Raw genomic sequence first — 18,359 nt, 5'->3', positions numbered from 1 at the left:
GGGCGGGAGCGCGATGCCAGCGGCGCAGGCCGGGATCCCAGAGGCCGGGGACACAGCCCAGGATCCAGCGCTCGCCCGGGACAGGCGGAGGCCAGGAGGCCCGAGGACAGCAAGGAGCTCCTGCCCGGGCAGCCCGGGCTGTGCAGGTCAGCGCCCCCTGCCCCGGAGCATCCAGGCCCCTGCAGACTGGGAGCTGCGGTAGTTACTGCGGGAGCTGACTCCAGGGCTGGAGAGCTGGCCGCTGACACCGCTGTTGTTCCTCCTGGGGCCTCACAGGATAAACAACCCCCCACTGAGCCTCACAAGATAAACAGAATAAACAGCTCTCTCACAGGAATTATTTGTTCTGGTGCATTAAAACTCATTCAATGGTGGATAAATTCGATAATTTTATTTGATTCAATTAACATGCCTCCTATCACTAGCGAGGCTTGAGAACAAATACAAGAAGTAAGATATCAAGGACGAAATATCCAGTTTAATATTAACCTACACAACAGGCCACAGAGTTAGAAATATCCAAAGTTTTCAATAACTTTATGTCATGGACTCCAGTTAGTTTACATATATATTAATCGGATGTCTTATCTGTTAAATCACACACTCAAGGGAGTAAAATCCATTCAACATAAAGAGTTTATGAGCAAAATCTGTCACATTCATTATAATCATGGCATTAGTTCCCTCAAATTATCTGGGCCAGGATCAGAAATAGAATCAAATTTACATCCAAGATTTAATCATTTTATACAAAAATAATGTTAATACACATCGTTGCGATTTCTTTAGATCTCTGAGTAAAAATAGGAAGAAACAAAGTACAGAAAGTTGTGAAAAGTTATTTCCTTAATGTGAGATAAGATTAATATACCATGCCAGATATTGCAAGAGCATGAGAGAAAAAAAAAAAAAAAAAAAAAAAAAAAAAAAAAATATATATATATATATATATATATATATATATATATATAAAACTTTAAGAAAAGGCACATGGGTGACTCAGTGTCTGCCTTTGGCTCAGGTCGTGATCCCGGGATCCTGGGATCGAGTCTCGCATCAGGCTCCCTGCAGAAGTTCTGCTTCTCTGTCTGTGTCTCTCATGAATAAATAAATTCTTTAAAAAAAAAAAAAAAACACTTGAGAAATGGTGAATTATTTGTAAATCTTGGTCTTGTTCAGTCAATTAATACAATAACACCTGAAAAAAAGATCAATAGATAAATCTTAAACAAAGTTTCAATTTAGAGAGCCTGTTGACAGTAGGAATTTAAAAACTAGAAAAGGTTGTAGTTAGTAAATTTAGGGCTTTTCCTTATGTGCATATAAATTATTTAACAAGAGCACTTTCCTTCTTTTCCCAAAGTGATTGTATGTAATCTCATAATTAGGATGTATTGTCATATGTAGCCTTCACAATCTGGAAAGCCTACATATCAAAAGAGACTTTATGAAAAAATCACCAAGAGGAAATATGAGTCAATTCAATAATAACTATGTTGGACACAGAGTGACATACAAATGCATGAAGCCTAGTTTCACATTCTCTTTCACTTTATTCAAGGATTTCTGTGAGGAGGGCAGATCTTTCTGAATACACAAGTCAACTGCTAACTCTTCCAAAAGCATACAAAAAAATAAAAAGTTGATCAAGCAAACTTAGGTTAATTTGACATAACAAGAAGGGAGAAGACCACCTTGACAGAGTTTTACTATGATTTGAGATGAAGGAAATCATGGGAAGATTATCCTAAGTTGTTGGTACTTGGGTTGGAGAACTCAAGAAAAACTTTAGACCACATGGAAGTGGTTGGGACTGGGCAAAGTTTAGGACATAACTTTGGATTGCTGGACATAGTGAAATGAATAAACAAACAGAGCGGAAAGACTCACAAATATAGAGAAATGATAGCTTCTAGAAAAAAGGGGGAGAGGGAAGGCAAAATGAGTGAAAGGGAGTGGGAGATACGGGCTTCCAGGTATGAAATAAATGCAATAAATGTCAGGAGAATAAAACATAAAACGCAGGGAACATAGTCAGTAATTGTAGTGACATTGTGTAGTGACAAATGGAATTTACGCCTGTGAGCACACCCTAGCGGATAGACTTCTGGAATCACTATGTTGTAACCGGAAACTAATTAACTTTGTGTGTCAACTGTACTTCAATAAAAAAGTAATAAAAATGATTTTTATAAAGTTCTCACCAGAAAAAAAGATAAGTGTGTGAGGTGATGGATGAGAATGGTGTAATCTCGTCACAATATATAAAGCGAATCAAGTCATCATGTTGTACACCTGACCACTGCACAATGTTATATCAAGGATCTCTCAATAAAGTCAAAAAAATTTTTTAAATAAAATAGTATGCTAATTAAAATAACCAGTCACAAAAGTCACTTCATTTATACGAAATGCTCAAAACAGGCAATATATATGACAAAAAAAAGCAGACAAAATGTTGACTAAGGCTGGGAAATACAGAAAATGAAGAGTTCCATTACAGAGTGAAGGTTTCCATTTGGGGTGATGAAAGTGCTCTAAAATTGATCACCGGAGCGGTTGCACAATTCTGTGAATATACTATGAACCCCTGAACTGTACACTTTAAATCTGGCACTTGTACGGTATGGAAGTACATGTCAACCAAATTTTTGGGAACAAAACAAAAACATCTCTCGGGTCATCATAACCAGAAAGATAATTTTCTGTATAATAACTTTCATTCTTGTGTCAAGAGGACTGCAGTCACCTCGCAGCAGCGTCCTCGACACTCTTCCAAAATATATTACGTAAGACACATGACTTGCACCTTGACTCTTAGCTAGATGATAGGACTAAAATCATCAAACAGACATTACACACATTTGCATACAAACAAAGTCGTCTACTTTGGCTTTTTCCACTTGCCATCCAAATGCTCGGACAGTTCATATAATGTATTTACTTTGAAAGGTAGGAGTTATAGTTTAACTTCCTGATTGATGCTCCTCGGATATAAGTGCAAGCAATGGCAGAAGAAGGCAGGGATTTCAGAAGAAGCAGCGCATCCCCCAGGATGTCTATGAAATGGATTTCAGTGCTTCTGGGGCTACAGCTGAGCTGTTACTTTAGCTCTGGGAGTTGCGGGAAGGTGCTGGTGTGGCCCACGGAATACAGCCACTGGATCAATGTAAAGACAATCCTGGATGAACTTGTCCAGAGGGGTCATGAAGTGACTGTTCTGACATCGTCAGCTTCCATTCTTGTTGATCCGAACAAATTATCTGCTATTAAATTTGAGATTTACTCTGCACATTTATCTAGAGGTGATTTTGAGGCTTTGTTCATAAAACTGCTCAACATTTGGATATATGATACGCCAAAAGATTCATTTTGGACATATTTTTCAGTAATGCAAGAAATTTTTTGGGAATTTTATGAATGTGCTGTGAAGCTCTGTAAAGATGTAGTTTTGAACAAGAAACTCATGACAAAACTACAAGAATCAAAGTTCGATGTCATTCTTGCAGACGCTGTCGGACCCTGCGGTGAGCTGCTGGCTGAGCTCCTCAAAATACCTTTAGTGTACAGTCTCCGTTTCTCTCCAGGCTACGCATTTGAGAAACACAGTGGAGGACTTCCTCTCCCTCCGTCCTACGTACCTGTTATTCTGTCAGAATTAACTGATCAAATGACATTCATGGAGAGAGTAAAAAATATGCTGTATGTGCTTTATTTTGACTTTTGGTTCCAAACAATAAATGAGAAGAGTTGGGATCAGTTTTACAGCGAAGTACTAGGTAAGTCATGCTTTTCATTAGTAACATGAAGTCCTAACTCTCCTAGTGCTGGGGAGGAGAGTTTGTAGAAGTACTAAGAGGGAGGAAATTTGTCTTTTAGAAGTAAAATGATGACATGAAAGTATAAAATGATCTCTCAATCTCACAAACACATGCAAAGACTTATATGACAGGGCCAGTTAGAATCCCACTGTCCATTATGGGTACATCACACTCTAGGGAGTCAATAACTGACATTAGAGCACTGAGGAATTCTTGAACCAATGACATATCCATTCCATGTGTTTGATTGTAATAGCTTTAAAAAGGGGTTTCTTTGGGTTGCTTTTTAATTTTTTCTCGGTATTTTATCCTTCCTTGTTGTTTATCAAATACAAATCAAAGTGAAAATATTACTTATGCTTCGTTACTTTTTAGAAGAATTTTAAGTCACAGCATTTTGAATCACGATTTCCTATATAACCCTCACCCCCCCACAGGCATAAGTTTCTCCATTATCAACATCCCCCATCAAAGTGGTACATTTGTTGCAAGTCATGAACCTACACTGACACATTATTATCATCCAAAGTTCATAGTTTACGTAAGAGTTTACTCTCAGCTTGGTACATTTTATGAGTTTTAAAAATTTATAATGATATGCATCTACCACTATTAGAGTAGTTTCGCTGCTTTAAATTCTTCTCTACTATACTTATTTTCTATATATCCATTTTATTCTACTTTTTCCATCTTAAAAAAATGGCATTAGAAATTTCACTATCTTGATGAAAGCAGACATGTCAACTGAGGAGTCATATATTTCTAGTACAACTGTCTATAGTATTGAGGATATTATTCCCACTTGTTTCTTCAGTTTCCTTAGTTAAGAATTAAAGTGTTGGGATGCCTGGTGGCTCAGCGGTTAAGCGTCTGCCTTTGACTCAGGGTGTGATCCTGGGGTCCCGGGACAGAGTCCCACATCAGGCTCCCCGCATGGAGCCTGCTTCACCCTAAGCCTGTGTCTCTGCCTCGCTGTCTGTCTCTCATGAATAAATAAAATCTTTTTTTAAAAAAGAACTAAAGTGTTTACATATTACCTGAAAGAAATTTTAGGATCAAGGGAATAACTTGCTGAGTTGTAGAAATTAGACTGAGTATTCTAGGGAAAAGTGTTTCCATTGGTTAATTAACAGGGGAGCTCAAATAATTGTTTACATTTGCATCTGTCACTTTCGCAGCATTTCAGAATAAACAAATGCATGTTTAATTTGACAGTGGCTTAGGTTTAATAATGTTTTATGACTGTGAATACCTCCTTCATAATTCCTTCACCCCAGCCAATTAGAAGGCTATGAGATACAATGGCTATGTTAGACTCAGGAATCTATAGTATGAAGTTTCTAATGATTACATATTCTTTCACCAGGGCTTATAAATCCTGTTTTTTTTTTAATTTTTTTAAAGATATTTATTTATTTATTTATTTATTTATTTATTTATTTATTTATTTATGAGAGACACAGACAGAGAGAGAGAGGCAGAGACACAGGCAGAGGGAGAAGCAGGCTCCATGCAGGGAGCCTGATGTGAGACTCGATCCCGGGTCTCCAGGATCACACCCTGGACAGAAGGTGGCGCTAAACCGCTGCGCCACCGGGGTTGCCCATAAATCCTGATTTAGAGTCTAAATCTTATTGAGGGGTGCACATACACGCTAATAGTTCACATTAAAAAAAAAAAACTATGTTACTGCCCTAAAGACGTAATGCGCCACAATTAAGAGTGCACGTTCTATTTCCGTACTTGTGGAAAATATTCCAGCTGTGACTTGCAAATATTATTTATTACATAAATATTGTTAAGCTCCAAATATTAACTAATTACAACGGTCAATACAAGCCATACCCCCCAAAAACTCACAGTTTTCTTGGAAAATCTAGGGTCAAGGGAATAACTTGCTAAATTGTAGAAATTACACTGAGTACACGCGGGAAAGGTGTTTCCATTGGTTAATTGATGGGGGGCTCAATAATTTACATTTGCATCTGTTACTTTTGCAGAATTCAAGAATAAATAAATGCATGGTTTATTTTCATAGTGGCTTAGGTTAACAAATTGTTTGGTTGTGAACGTACTACTGTGATGTGAGAAATGAGTCTTATACTTTGTCTCATATTTGCATATGATCAATATATATGCAAATGTATATATTTGCATCAATACATGTTTGTATCATATATGTGTCTGTTAGCAAACTACAAACACTTTTAAGCCTTTTTTCTAACTAGTCAAAACTCCTTTCAGAAGATTCCATAGTAAATTCACATTCCATTATTCTCATTTCTTCTACTTGCTTGTAGTAGAAGTTGCTTGTTATGAGTTTTTTTGCTTCTTTATTTACTGTTAGTTTTCTACCACGTTTTAATTTTCATTCCAGGATAGTTAACAGAGTGTTATATTACTTTCAGGTGTACAATATAGTGATTCAACACTTCCATACATCACTCAGTGCTCATCATGAGTTCACTTCTTAATCCCCATCACCTATGTTACCCATCCCCCACATTCCCCTCCCCTCTGATAACCATCAGTTTTTTTCCCTACAGTTAAAATCTATTTCTTGGTTTCTCTCTCTTTTTGTATTTTGCTTGTTTGGTTGGTTCATTAAATTTGACATATGGGCAGCCCGGGTGGCTCAGCAGTTTAGCGCTGCCTTCAGCCAGGGTGTGATCCTGGAGACCCAGGATCGAGTCCCACCTCAGGCTCCCTGCATGGAGCCTGCTTCTCCCTCTGCCTGTGTCTCTGCCTCGCTCGCTCTCTCTGTGTCTCTTATGAATAAGTTAATAAAATCTTTAAAAAAAATGCCTATGCATGTCTCCTGCCCATTTTTTAAATGTGTTATTTGTTCCCTGGGTGTCGTTGTTGAGTTTGATAAGCTCCTTATAGATGTTGGATACCATCTCTTTACTGAAAATGTCATTTGCAAATACCTTCTCCCATTCTGTAGGTTGCCTGTCAGGTTTGCTGATTATTTCCTTGGCTGTACAGAAGATTTTTATCTTGATGAAGTGCCAATAGTTCATTTTTGTTTTTGTTTCCTTACTACCATCAATATATCTAGTAAGAAATTGCTCTTGCTGAGGTCAAAGAGGTCACTGCGTGTTTTCTTCTCCTGGATTTTGATGGTTTTCCTGTCTCACGCTTAGGTCTTTCATTCCACCTTGAATTTATTTTTGTGTATACTATAAGAAAGTGGTCAAGTCACCCCGGGTGGCTCAGCGGTTAAGCGCCTCCTTCAGCCCAGGGCATGATCCTGGAGACCCTTCCACCTTGGACTCCCTGCATGGAGCCTGCTTCTCCCTCTGCCTGTGTCTCTGCCTCTCTTTCTCTCTCTCTCTCTTTGTCTCTCATGAATAAAAAAATAAAATAAAGTAAAATAAAATAAAATAAAAGACTAAAAATAAAAATACAATAAAAAAGGGATCCCTGGGTGGCTCAGCGGTTTGGTGCCTGCCTTTGGCCCAGGGCACGATCCTGGAGACCCGAGATCAAATCCCACGTCGGGCTCCCGGTGCATGGAGCCTGCTTCTCCCTCTGCCTATGTCTCTGCCTCTCTCTCTCTGTGTGACTATCATAAATAAATAAAAATGTTTAAAAAAGAATAAAAAAAATAAAGGAAGACTAAAAAAAAATGTGGTCCAGTTTCATTCTTTTCCATGTTGCTGTCCAATATTCCCGACACCAAGAAACTGTCATTTTCCCATTGGATATTCTTTCCTGCTTTGTCAAAGATTAATTGCCCATATAATTGTGGGTTCATTTCTGGGTTTTCTATGCTCTTCCATTGATCTATGTGTCTATTTTTGTGTCACGACCATACTGTTTTGATCATTATAACTTTGTAGCATAACTTGAACTCTTGTATTGTGATACGTCCAGTTTGGTTGTTTTTCTTTTTCAAGATAGCTCTGGTCATTTGAAATCTTTTGTCGTTCCAACAAATCTTAAGATTGTTTGCTCCAGTTCTGTGAAAAATGCTGTTGGTATTTTGATAGGGATCACACTAAATCTAAAGTTTGCCTTGGGTATTATAGACAGTTCAATACTATTCTTCCAAGTTTTGTGCATGGAATGCCTTTATCCTCAATTTCTTTCATCAGTATTTTATAGTTTTCAGAGTACAGGTCTTTCATCTCTTTGGTTAAGTTTATTATTTTTGGTGCAATGGCAAACAGGATAGTTTTCTTAATGTCTCTCTTCTGCTGCATTATTAGTACATAGAAATATAACAGATTTCTGTACACTGATTTGTATCCTGTGACTTTACTGAATTAGTTTATCAGTTCTAGGACTTTTCTGCTTAAGTCCTCAGGGTTTTCTATACAGAGTATCATGCCATCTGCAAATAGTGACAGTTTTATTTCTTCCTGACCAATTTGGATGGTTTTATTTCTTTTCATTGTCTCATTGCTGTAGCCAGGACTTCTAGTCCTATGTTGAATAAAAGTGGTAAGGGTGGACATCCTTGTCTTGTGCCTGACCTTAGAGGAGAAGCTCTCAGTTGTTTCCCTTTGAGTATGATGTTCACTGTGGGTTTTCCATTTTAGCCTTTATTTTGTTGAGGTATGTTCCCTCGAAACCAATGTTGCTGAGGAGTTTTATCTTCAATGGCTGTTCTACTTTGTCAAATGCCTTTTCTGCATATGTGGAAATGATCATATACTTTTTATCCTTTCTCTTATTTTTTTTTAGCTTTCTAAAGATTGATTGATTGATTGATTGATTGATGATAGACACAGAGAGAGAGAGAGAGGCAGAGACACAGGCAGAGGGAGAAGCAGGCTCCATGCCAGGAGTCCGAGGCAGGAATCGATCTCGGGACTCCAGGATCACGCCCTGAGCCAAAGGGAGGCGCCATACTGCTGAGCCACCCAGGGATACCCATCCTTTCTCTTATTGATGTGATCTGTTTGTTTTTTCCCCTTCAGGAAGACCCACTACACTATATGAGTTAATGAGGAAAGCTGATATATGGCTCATTCGAACCTACTGGGATTTTGAATATCCTCACCCACTCCTACCACATTTTGACTTTGTTGGAGGCCTCCACTGCAAACCCGCCAAATCCCTGCCTACGGTACCTGATTCCTGTTTCTTTTGCTTTGTTTCCTCTGGGCCATTTTTGTAGCTTAAAAAGATCATTTCTCAACAATGTTTGTGTGCCCCAACAATATCTGCAGGCAAATCTAATGTTTCCTTGCTGTCGTTCCAACTTTACACAATTCCTCATTTGAGATTCCAAGGTTTGATGACTTAGAGCATTAACAGGTTTAATTAATATATGAGAACATATGTTTTCCGCCACACACCAAGGCCAGACAAAATCTCAGTAAACCTGAGCACAGAGAAAGCTACACTGTGTATATAATGAGGACCATGAATTCTGCATATTTAATAAAGACCAAATAACTCCTACCACTTATATCTGAAAAAATCCATAGTATACAATTGCAAAACTAAACTCTTAGCATATAAGGTGAAAATCTTCATGAAAAAGCAATGATGTAATAAGATTTAGGTTGATATTGAACCTTCAAGACATAATTGAAAAATAAGCATCCCTTACTGAATTACTTGATGGTCTCTTCATCATGCTGGATGTCTACTAGAGGAATGAGCCACTGTGATTACATCTACCCTTGCCCAGATTCCACAAAAGGTTAGATAAATAACCTTAATCATATATAACTACCAAATGAGTCTGTTAAACTCTGCAAAGGGTCTGATTACCCTGAAACTAAGATCTTATTCAATGGTTAACCTAATATCGATTTTGATTGCAAAATATTTAGGTGTATATGGTAACTTTCTCAAGGTCTAAATCCTGATGTAAAACTAGCAAAAGTTCTATTCAGTCTAACACAAGTGTCCATCAACAGATAAATCCATAAACAAAATGTATTTACACACAACGGAATATTCGGCCTAAAATAGAAGAAAATTCTAACACCTACTCCAAAGTGGCAAAGCTTTGGGATATTATGCAAAGTGAAAGAGGGCGATCATAAAGAGACAAATACTGTATGATTCCCCTGATATAAGGTATCCAGATCACTCAAATTCACAGAAATACAAAGTATAATGATGGTTGATAAAGATGGTCAAGGAGGGGGGATCAGTGGGTGGCTCAGCGATTTAGCACCTGCCTTTGGCCGAGGACATGATCCTGGAGACCCGGGATCGAGTCCCAAATCGGACTCCCTGCATGGAGCCTGCTTTTCCCTCTGCCTGTGTCTCTGCCTCTCTATCTCTGTTTCTCATGAATAAAAAGATAAAATCATTTTAAAAAAATAAATAAATAAATAAAGATGGTCTATGAGGGAATTGGCAATTGTTATATAATGGGTACTGAGATCCAGTTTAACAAGGTGAAAAAGTTCTGGTGATTAGTTGACCAACAGTATAAAATATACACACTATTGAACTGCATACTCAGATATCGTTAAAATGATAATTTTTATGTGGTGTTTATCACAATAAGAATCAATATAGGCATTACTCTAATAATTCTTGATGATATTTGATATCTATCTTTAATTGAAGAAAAATTTTTAAAGATTTATTTATTTATTTATTTATTTATTTATTTATTTATGAGAGAGAGAGAGAGAGAGACTGCACATCGGGTGGGGGAAGGGAGCAGAAGGAGAGAGAGAACACCCAGGAAAGTCCCCTCTAGGCACAGAACTAGACCCAGGGCTCAATCTCACAACCCCGAAATCATAACCTGAGCCCAAATCAAGAGTCAGATGCTGAAACGACTGAGCCTCCCACGCAACCTCATAGATATTCATTCAGTGGTGTTTGCTATGCTGTTTCTCCTTTTTGATGGAGTTAACTTTTTCTTCACAGGAAATGGAACAGTTTGTCCAGAGCTCTGGAGAAAACGGTATTGTGGTGTTTTCTCTAGGGTCAATGGTCAATAACATGCCAGAGGAAAGAGCCAATGTGATCGCATCAGCCCTTGCCCAGATTCCACAAAAGGTTAGATAGAGTATCTTAATTGTATACAACTACTTAATGAGGCTGTTAAACTCTGTAAAGGGCCGGATTACCCTTTCCTTCATGACATGAACATCATTATGATAGCTCCAATTTACCTCAAACATGAGGAAAATATAAATGGCAGATGCTAAAGTACTACAGAAGCTGTTTTGACAATAACTTTGGCATTAACATTGAGATTGGAAAGAAATATATTTAGGACGTGCAGAGTAAAGCTTGGTATTGTAATGTGTCCTGGGCAGGTATAGCAGTCACCAAATTCTGTCTGTCATTCTTTCCTTTTCCTTACAAGATGTGCATTCCTTTCAAGATTTCCAAGGGCACTGCCTACCTCATAGCTGTTGTCAGAAAGGAGTTAAATTTCAACACTTATGTTAAAGAGGAACTGATAAAAGTCTGAAAAGCACCCTGCAGTTTACCCTTACCAGATAATCCAGGTTTCTCTTCCTTCCCCTAAATTTTGAGATAAGCCTCCTCAGTGTGCTGTTCAGAAAAACAATGCCCAGGGCTCACCAAAGTATGTCTAGGCTTTCCTCCAGCCAAGATGACTTAGAGAAAGAGAAAAATTGACATGACTGATGAAATGGGCCCTATTACGAGTGAAAGAGTAAGATCAATGAAAAGGGAGAAGATGGGTCCACTCCTCAAGGTGACCAAGTGCTTATTAATATCTGGTTCCAAAGGACTCTAACTTATCAGAATAATAACTGCTCCCAATTAAGGAAGGAAAAAGAAACATATTAAGGATTCAACCGGAAAAAAAGCCTAGCATGGGAAAGTTTCATATGCCTCTTTCTACATAAACTACAGCAGTAAATTCTTTTCCAATACATAGAATGCACCTGGCATATTTGGGTATTTGTGAACTACTTTTCGGTCACTGTAATAGTTTCTCCTTATGCTAATTTTTGCTTACCATCGCAAGTTACTTTAACATGCATATAGCAAATATATACTACCCAATGTAAACTATAATCCACTTATGAGGATTGCTGGGAAATTCTAAAATCAGAATCTATTTAGTACTGGCAATGGAAATTGCTTGGGCATAGATTTCATATCAATCAATGCTGTCAGTGCTTTGTAGTGCATCACTGAAATGTCAACAACCAGTTCAATAAAACTTAGCACCACTACACTTTTGGAGTTTTTTTGACACGTATACTGTTATTTCTGAAGTGCCAACAGGCTTTTCTTCCCACATGTAAAGAACTGCCAAACCAAGAAATACTAATAATATTCTGCATTCATGTAAAAAAATTACCTTTTTCTTGAAAGTAGTGCCTAATCAGTAATGTGAAAGAAGTTAAACGTACTAAGGAGAAATTATTGATATTAATGAATTACTATAAGCAGAATTACTTGTTTCCAAAGCAGCAGATTGCACATTTAGCTTTTTTGTGTATCAAAACATGTAAAACTCAAATAAAAGAACTTATGGAACAAGTGGCTATGAACAAGTGGATATAAGGGAACGTCCTTCTGTATCACTTAAAAAGATGTAAATAGGTTGGTATTACATTGGAAGATGAAAGCAATGATAACAGACAAAGGTGTGGATCTTAGTAATTACCTACTCGTTTGCACTAGAATTATAGTAACTGCCTAAAAATTTCTTAAATGCTTCTTTTGTCCTTGATAATCTCATCTGTTTAATACTCATGTGTGAAATATTATGATTACATTCATACTTGCTTGAATATAAAAATAAGTAACAAAATGGGGGTATTCTTACTATACTAGGGTTTTAGTAGTCTCATTTTTAATATCTTTTGCCTTGTTATTTATCAGTCAATGAAAGGAGTCTAACTAGATCATCTCTTAATTTCTTTAAAATGTTCACAAGCTATAACTTCAAAGTTCAACTCATGAGATAAGGTATTTTTCTTTCTAAGGTTCTATGGAGATTTGATGGCAAGAAACCAGACACCTTAGGGCCAAATACTCGGCTGTATAAGTGGCTTCCCCAGAATGACCTTCTTGGTAAGAATCTGGAAAATATTGAACTGAAAGGAACTCTAAACAAAATGATAACAGTTCACCAAAAAGCAATCTGATTGAGCATTTACTACTCAAAAACTCAAAACTAAAACTTAACTTTCTTATATTTATTTTGCAGACCTAGAGGGAAAAAGATAAGCTACAACAGTTGGCATGTTGTTATACACAGTCCCATTCCTTAGGGCCAGAATCAAAGTACCTGTATTTCAGCTGTAATTACTGCTCCCACATAATTTGTTACTAACTACCTAGAACATCGCTCTGTCTCCGAATTTTCCCACCTTATTCCTATCCTTTCTCCTTCTGCATGGGGATTCAGTGCCAATGAAAAATAATAGCCTCTATTTTATTACCAGTGACCCTACATTTTCTCTAGAAAAATACCATAATCTTTTCCATGAAGTCACAACACATTTCATGATAAAGTGCTATCTTTCCTTCCCCTGATTTGAGCCACCAGCATCACACTTCCTGCTGCCTTGACACCCTACATGTGAAACTCAGTGACTTTACTGTGCCTTTAAGAGAATATGTTCTAACATGCCACTTGCCTTTCTTTTTTTTGCACCCTTTCCCTTTTTTTGGTGATAACCAGAATGTTATCTTTCAATTTGTCTGTCCAGCAATCTTGTATTCATTTTTCAAGTTACAAGTACCACACCAATCTTCATTTACCTCTCCAGCACATTTATGTGCTTCTTGCGCTGAGAGCAAAAGACATTTGAATGCTGTTTCATGTTTATATAATAACATATGTCTTATGTTGCCCAATTCTCATTTGATTTCTAAGACTTACAGTTAATAATGTGCTGAGATTCATCCAATCCTAGGTCATCCGAAAACCAAAGCCTTTATAACCCATGGTGGAACCAACGGCATCTATGAGGCGATCTACCACGGGATCCCCATGGTGGGCATTCCCTTGTTTGCCGATCAAGCTGATAACATTGTTCACATGAAAGCTAAGGGAGCAGCTATCAGACTGGACTTGAGCACAATGTCTAGTGCAGACTTGCTCGATGCATTGAGGACGGTCATTAATGACCCTTCGTGAGTATTACTTTTTTTTTCAATAGATGGAATTTATCGATAGATTCTTCAGTCAACGGTGGCTGTGAGTTTCCTCCCATTCTTAAGAGGCTAATTTGGAAAGAAGCCAAGTGATAGAACGGATCTTAAATCTACTTTTATTTTCAACCAGACATTTATTTCACAGTTGCATTTAAATCCCTTTGACTTAATGGGCAACCAATTACTGCAACAATTTTCTACATACACAAATGCAAACTATTATAGAGTAACTGTAAGAACATTTCAAAGTTCCTATGATAGAAACCATAGAATGAAAGAATGAAGAACTTGAAGTCATGTAAAGTGACTCAATTCAGTACCAAAATTTCCAAAGCTATAAATCTCTTTTTCCTTAAACATTGATTTTGGTTCTAATTGTTAATATATTTTATAATATGTAATTTGTGTACCATAAAACTAAAAGTATAAAACTCAAATACGTGGAGTGTATTATGGAATTATGAAACCATCACCATAATCTAAGTTTGGGACATTTTCATTAGCCCAGAAGTAATCACATACGACTGACTTAGGAGTTTTTGCCCATTACTCTTGCCTCAAGTAAACATCAATTTACTTCTGTCTCTACAAATTGCTGTATTCTGGGTGTTTCATACAAGTGGGATCATACCACTTATGGGCTTTTGCATGTGGCTTCTTTCATTTGGCATGTTTTTGAGTTTCATTCGTGTGGTAGTTTTGTATTGCTGAATGATAAATATCCTATGGTATGGATATGCTACTATCTATCCAAGTATCAGTTCGTGAACATTTGGGTTATTTCCACATTTAGGTATTATAAATATTGCTACACATTTATTGTGTGAACAAAATTATTCACTTCTTTTGGGTAGACATCTAGGAGTAGAATTTTGGGTAGACTTCTAGGCCACAGATTATCTCTATGAGGAGCTGCCAAATTGATGTCCAAATAAGTTGCACTATTTTACATTTCCACCAGCTAAGTATGGGAGATTAAAGTTCTCCACATCATTTTCAACACTTGCTATCATCTTTTTTATTACAGCCATCCTAGTGGGTCTCTCCTTGTGGTCTTCATTTTCATTTCTCTTACAGCCAAAGTTACTAAACATCTTTTCATGTACTTATTGTCATTCACATATCAGAAATACTGAAAAATGTATTATGGGGAGAAAATGGTAGAGTTACTACATAATAAAAATACCTTAAAACAAGAGAGAAAGGTAAAGAAATATAAGGCAGGTTGGCCAAATAGAAAAGAAAACAGACTAAGACAGTAGATGAAAATATAAATATGCCAAGACATTAAATCTAAACAGACTAAATAATTTAAAGACAAAGATTGTCAGAACACATTTTTTTAGACTATATTCCAGTTATAAGACATGTTCAAATAGAAATGCACAAAAAGATAGTAAGTACGAAGAAGGTAGGAAATGATGTATTCTAGCAGTAACCGCAGAAAGATGTTGGACCCATGCTAATATCAGACACACTAGTCTAGAGTCACCAACAAAAATAAAGAGAAGTATTTCATAATGACGAATAGATTGATCTTTCAAAACAGTACAAATTACCAATTAGTGGCGCCTACTACAAAAAAACATCAAAATGCAGTAGAAGTGGGCCAAAGAACAAACATTCAAATTTACAGTCATAATATTGAATTTTTAAACATCTTTCTCAGAAACATAGAAAAATAAGATCAAAACAAGGGAAAAACGATAACAAGATAATGGAAGGGAGAAATACCTAAGTGTTTTGAAGGACACAATTTAAAAATGCAACCCATCTGACATATATATATATATATATATATATATATATATATATATATATAAAACAGAGAATACCCATTTTTCAAGAATGGAATAGATACTGGAATTAACCGTACGTGGGCCATAAACCAAAAGGAATTTTGAAAAATATAAATCATCAAGAGCACACTGTTCAGCTCTACTGGGATTCACTTAGAATCATCAAAATGAAAGACAACTGAAACCTCTCTACATTTTGGAAATTCAGCAATATACTTCTACATAACTCAGCCAATAAAGAAATCCTACTCATAAATACACCTCTTCTCCGCAATTCCACTTCTACATATATACAAACACATGTACAAACATGTAAATCAAAAGATACAAGATTTTTATGGCAGCATTGGTAGTAATGGCCAAACGATTAGTAACACAACTGGCTATTGACCGTTAAATGATGAAATCACCTGCGGTATTGCCAAACAATGGAATACCATACAGTGCGAGAAGTAACCAACAACTCTTACACAAAGACAAAAGGAAATGAGTGCTCACTTCATATTCTAACACATAAATAATAAAAACTAATGTATGACGACTAAAAGGATCAGGGCAGACGGGGTGCTTCTGGGTAGCTTGTGACACCCCATACCAACATCTTAGTAGTAGGTACATTATTACATCCACTTCACAATAATATTCTAGCTGATTCTGAATGTATGGGTATTCCGTGAAGACTATTCCTCTCATGGGAATTCTTTGGTTTGGCAAATTAACTTCCTTTCAATGTCGGCATCTTTACGTTTCTCCCTTAGGTACAAAGAGAATGCTATGAAGTTATCAAGAATTCACCACGAACAGCCTATAAAGCCCCTGGACCGGGCAGTCTTCTGGATCGAGTATGTCATGCGCCACCAAGGAGCCAAGCACCTGCGGCCAGCCTCCCATGACCTCACCTGGTTCCAGTACCACTCCTTGGATGTGATTGGGTTTCTGCTGGCCTGTGTGGCAACTGCTATATTTGTCACCACACAATGTTGTCTGTTTTGTTGTCGGAAGGTCGCAAAAACTGGGAAGAAGATAAAAAAGGAGTAGTCGTATCTGAGGCCTCCAGCTGGTCTGCCTCCTAGACGGGCTCCTCCGGTTTCTGCCAGCAAGGAGTTATGATGCAAAGTTCCCTTCCCTGTGAAGAAACGACTCCTCAACTTAGCTTCTGAGATCAACATCTGCTCTCAAGGGATTTATTGCCTGTTTAAGAGTCAGAAATATGTCATGCCAACAGAAAAACTGGCAAATTAAAATTAAATTAAAATAAAACTCTACGGGAATTTACAGAAACTTTTTATTCTAAACGAAAAGTCATCCCCCTCCAAAAATTACTGAGCTTACCTGTGTTTCCAACATTGGGCATGAATATAAGAACATTAAGTAGGCTATTCACAATATCACTGTTACTGTGCAAATAAATACTCAGAATATTTTCACTTCATTTTGGTGCAAAATTTGTCATTTCGTCCTTTGCTGGAGAAATACAGATAATTAAAGTTGTATAAAATGATTTTTCCATCCATTTTGTTTTGGGTGACCACTAATTCTCCTGGGCTTTTGTGGTGTACCCAGCCTGAGCATCACTCCTTACCAAAGAACATAGCAAGTTGATGGCCTTCTTCCAGTTTATTCATTTTTCAGTGAAATGTTTGTGAAATTAAAATATAACAACCACTACCTGCATCCTATTATAAAAATGAACTATATGAAAGTCTTTGATTTCAAGACCAAATTCTCTTTTCTCTCTTCTTGACCTTTAAAAACATTCATCTCGGGGATCCTTGGGTGGCTCAGTGGTTTGACGCCTGCCTTTGGCCCAGGGCGTGATCCTGGAGTCCCGGTTTCAAGTCCCACGTCGGGCTCCTGGAATGGAGCCTGCTTCTCCCTCCTCCTGTGTCTCTGCCTCTCTCTCTCTCTCTCTCTCTCTCTCTCTCTCATAAATAAATAATTAATTAAAACTTAAAAAATATATTAAAAAATATAAAAACGTTCATCTGGTTGCTTTCACTCTCATGTTCAGTCTTTGATCATGCATGCAAGGTCTTATTAACTGGCTAGTCCCCTCATGGTTCAACAGAGGCAGCAGACAGAAATGTCCATCTACCTTTTTCCTGAAAGAGGCTCATTTGCTTACTTTAAAACTGCTGCTCAAGGATTGCGTTTCAAATTCAGCACCATCTAGCAACAGACTTTAATCCTCCCTCGCGTCCAGTGGGTGCCATTTTCAAGATCACCACTGTCTCACTGGAATGAGAATGTACACATGTCTGGCATGCTGGCTTTTGTGGCAGCCGCACAGGAGGCATAAAATTTGACTACCTGGCTCTGAGATATTTTTCAAATACATCATATGTTAGACCACAAAAATATCTAAATAAATTTAAGAAAATTGAAATCATGTCAAGCAACTTCCCTGATTTGGTGGCCAGAAGTGTAAGAAGCGTTGTATTGTGAAATAACAAGAAATACATATATTGATCTTGGCTCCCAGTTCCTAACAAAGAGCTTCTAAAATCTTTATGAATTCCTTAGTGATAAGTACACTAGTAGCATCTTTTGTCTGTGACCCTAATCCCCGACATGGAGCTCCTAAAACCCTTATAAAATCCTAAGTGATAAGAGCAGTAAAAGCATCTTTTATTCTAATGAGGTAATTCTCCTGGATGACTGG

At 37.3% G+C, this 18,359-nt stretch overlaps 1 protein-coding gene across 1 annotated transcript; it reads left to right on the top strand.

Moving 5' to 3' along the window:
• Positions 1 to 2,884: 2,884 nt before the first annotated feature.
• Positions 2,885 to 17,129, top strand: LOC140603513 (UDP-glucuronosyltransferase 2B31-like). Its single transcript, XM_072773908.1, has 6 exons — positions 2,885 to 3,779; positions 8,750 to 8,898; positions 10,674 to 10,805; positions 12,722 to 12,809; positions 13,658 to 13,877; positions 16,456 to 17,129. The coding sequence occupies exons 1-6, from the start codon at positions 3,008 to 3,010 to the stop codon at positions 16,733 to 16,735; spliced, it is 1,641 nt and encodes a 546-aa protein (XP_072630009.1). The 5' UTR covers positions 2,885 to 3,007; the 3' UTR covers positions 16,736 to 17,129.
• Positions 17,130 to 18,359: the final 1,230 nt, after the last annotated feature.

The sequence above is a fragment of the Canis lupus genome, chromosome 14, assembly GCF_048164855.1.
Source record: "Canis lupus baileyi chromosome 14, mCanLup2.hap1, whole genome shotgun sequence".
Lineage (NCBI taxonomy): Eukaryota > Metazoa > Chordata > Mammalia > Carnivora > Canidae > Canis > Canis lupus.
The sequence above is the reverse complement of the archived record's forward strand: the minus strand, read 5'-3'. Positions and strand labels throughout refer to the sequence as shown.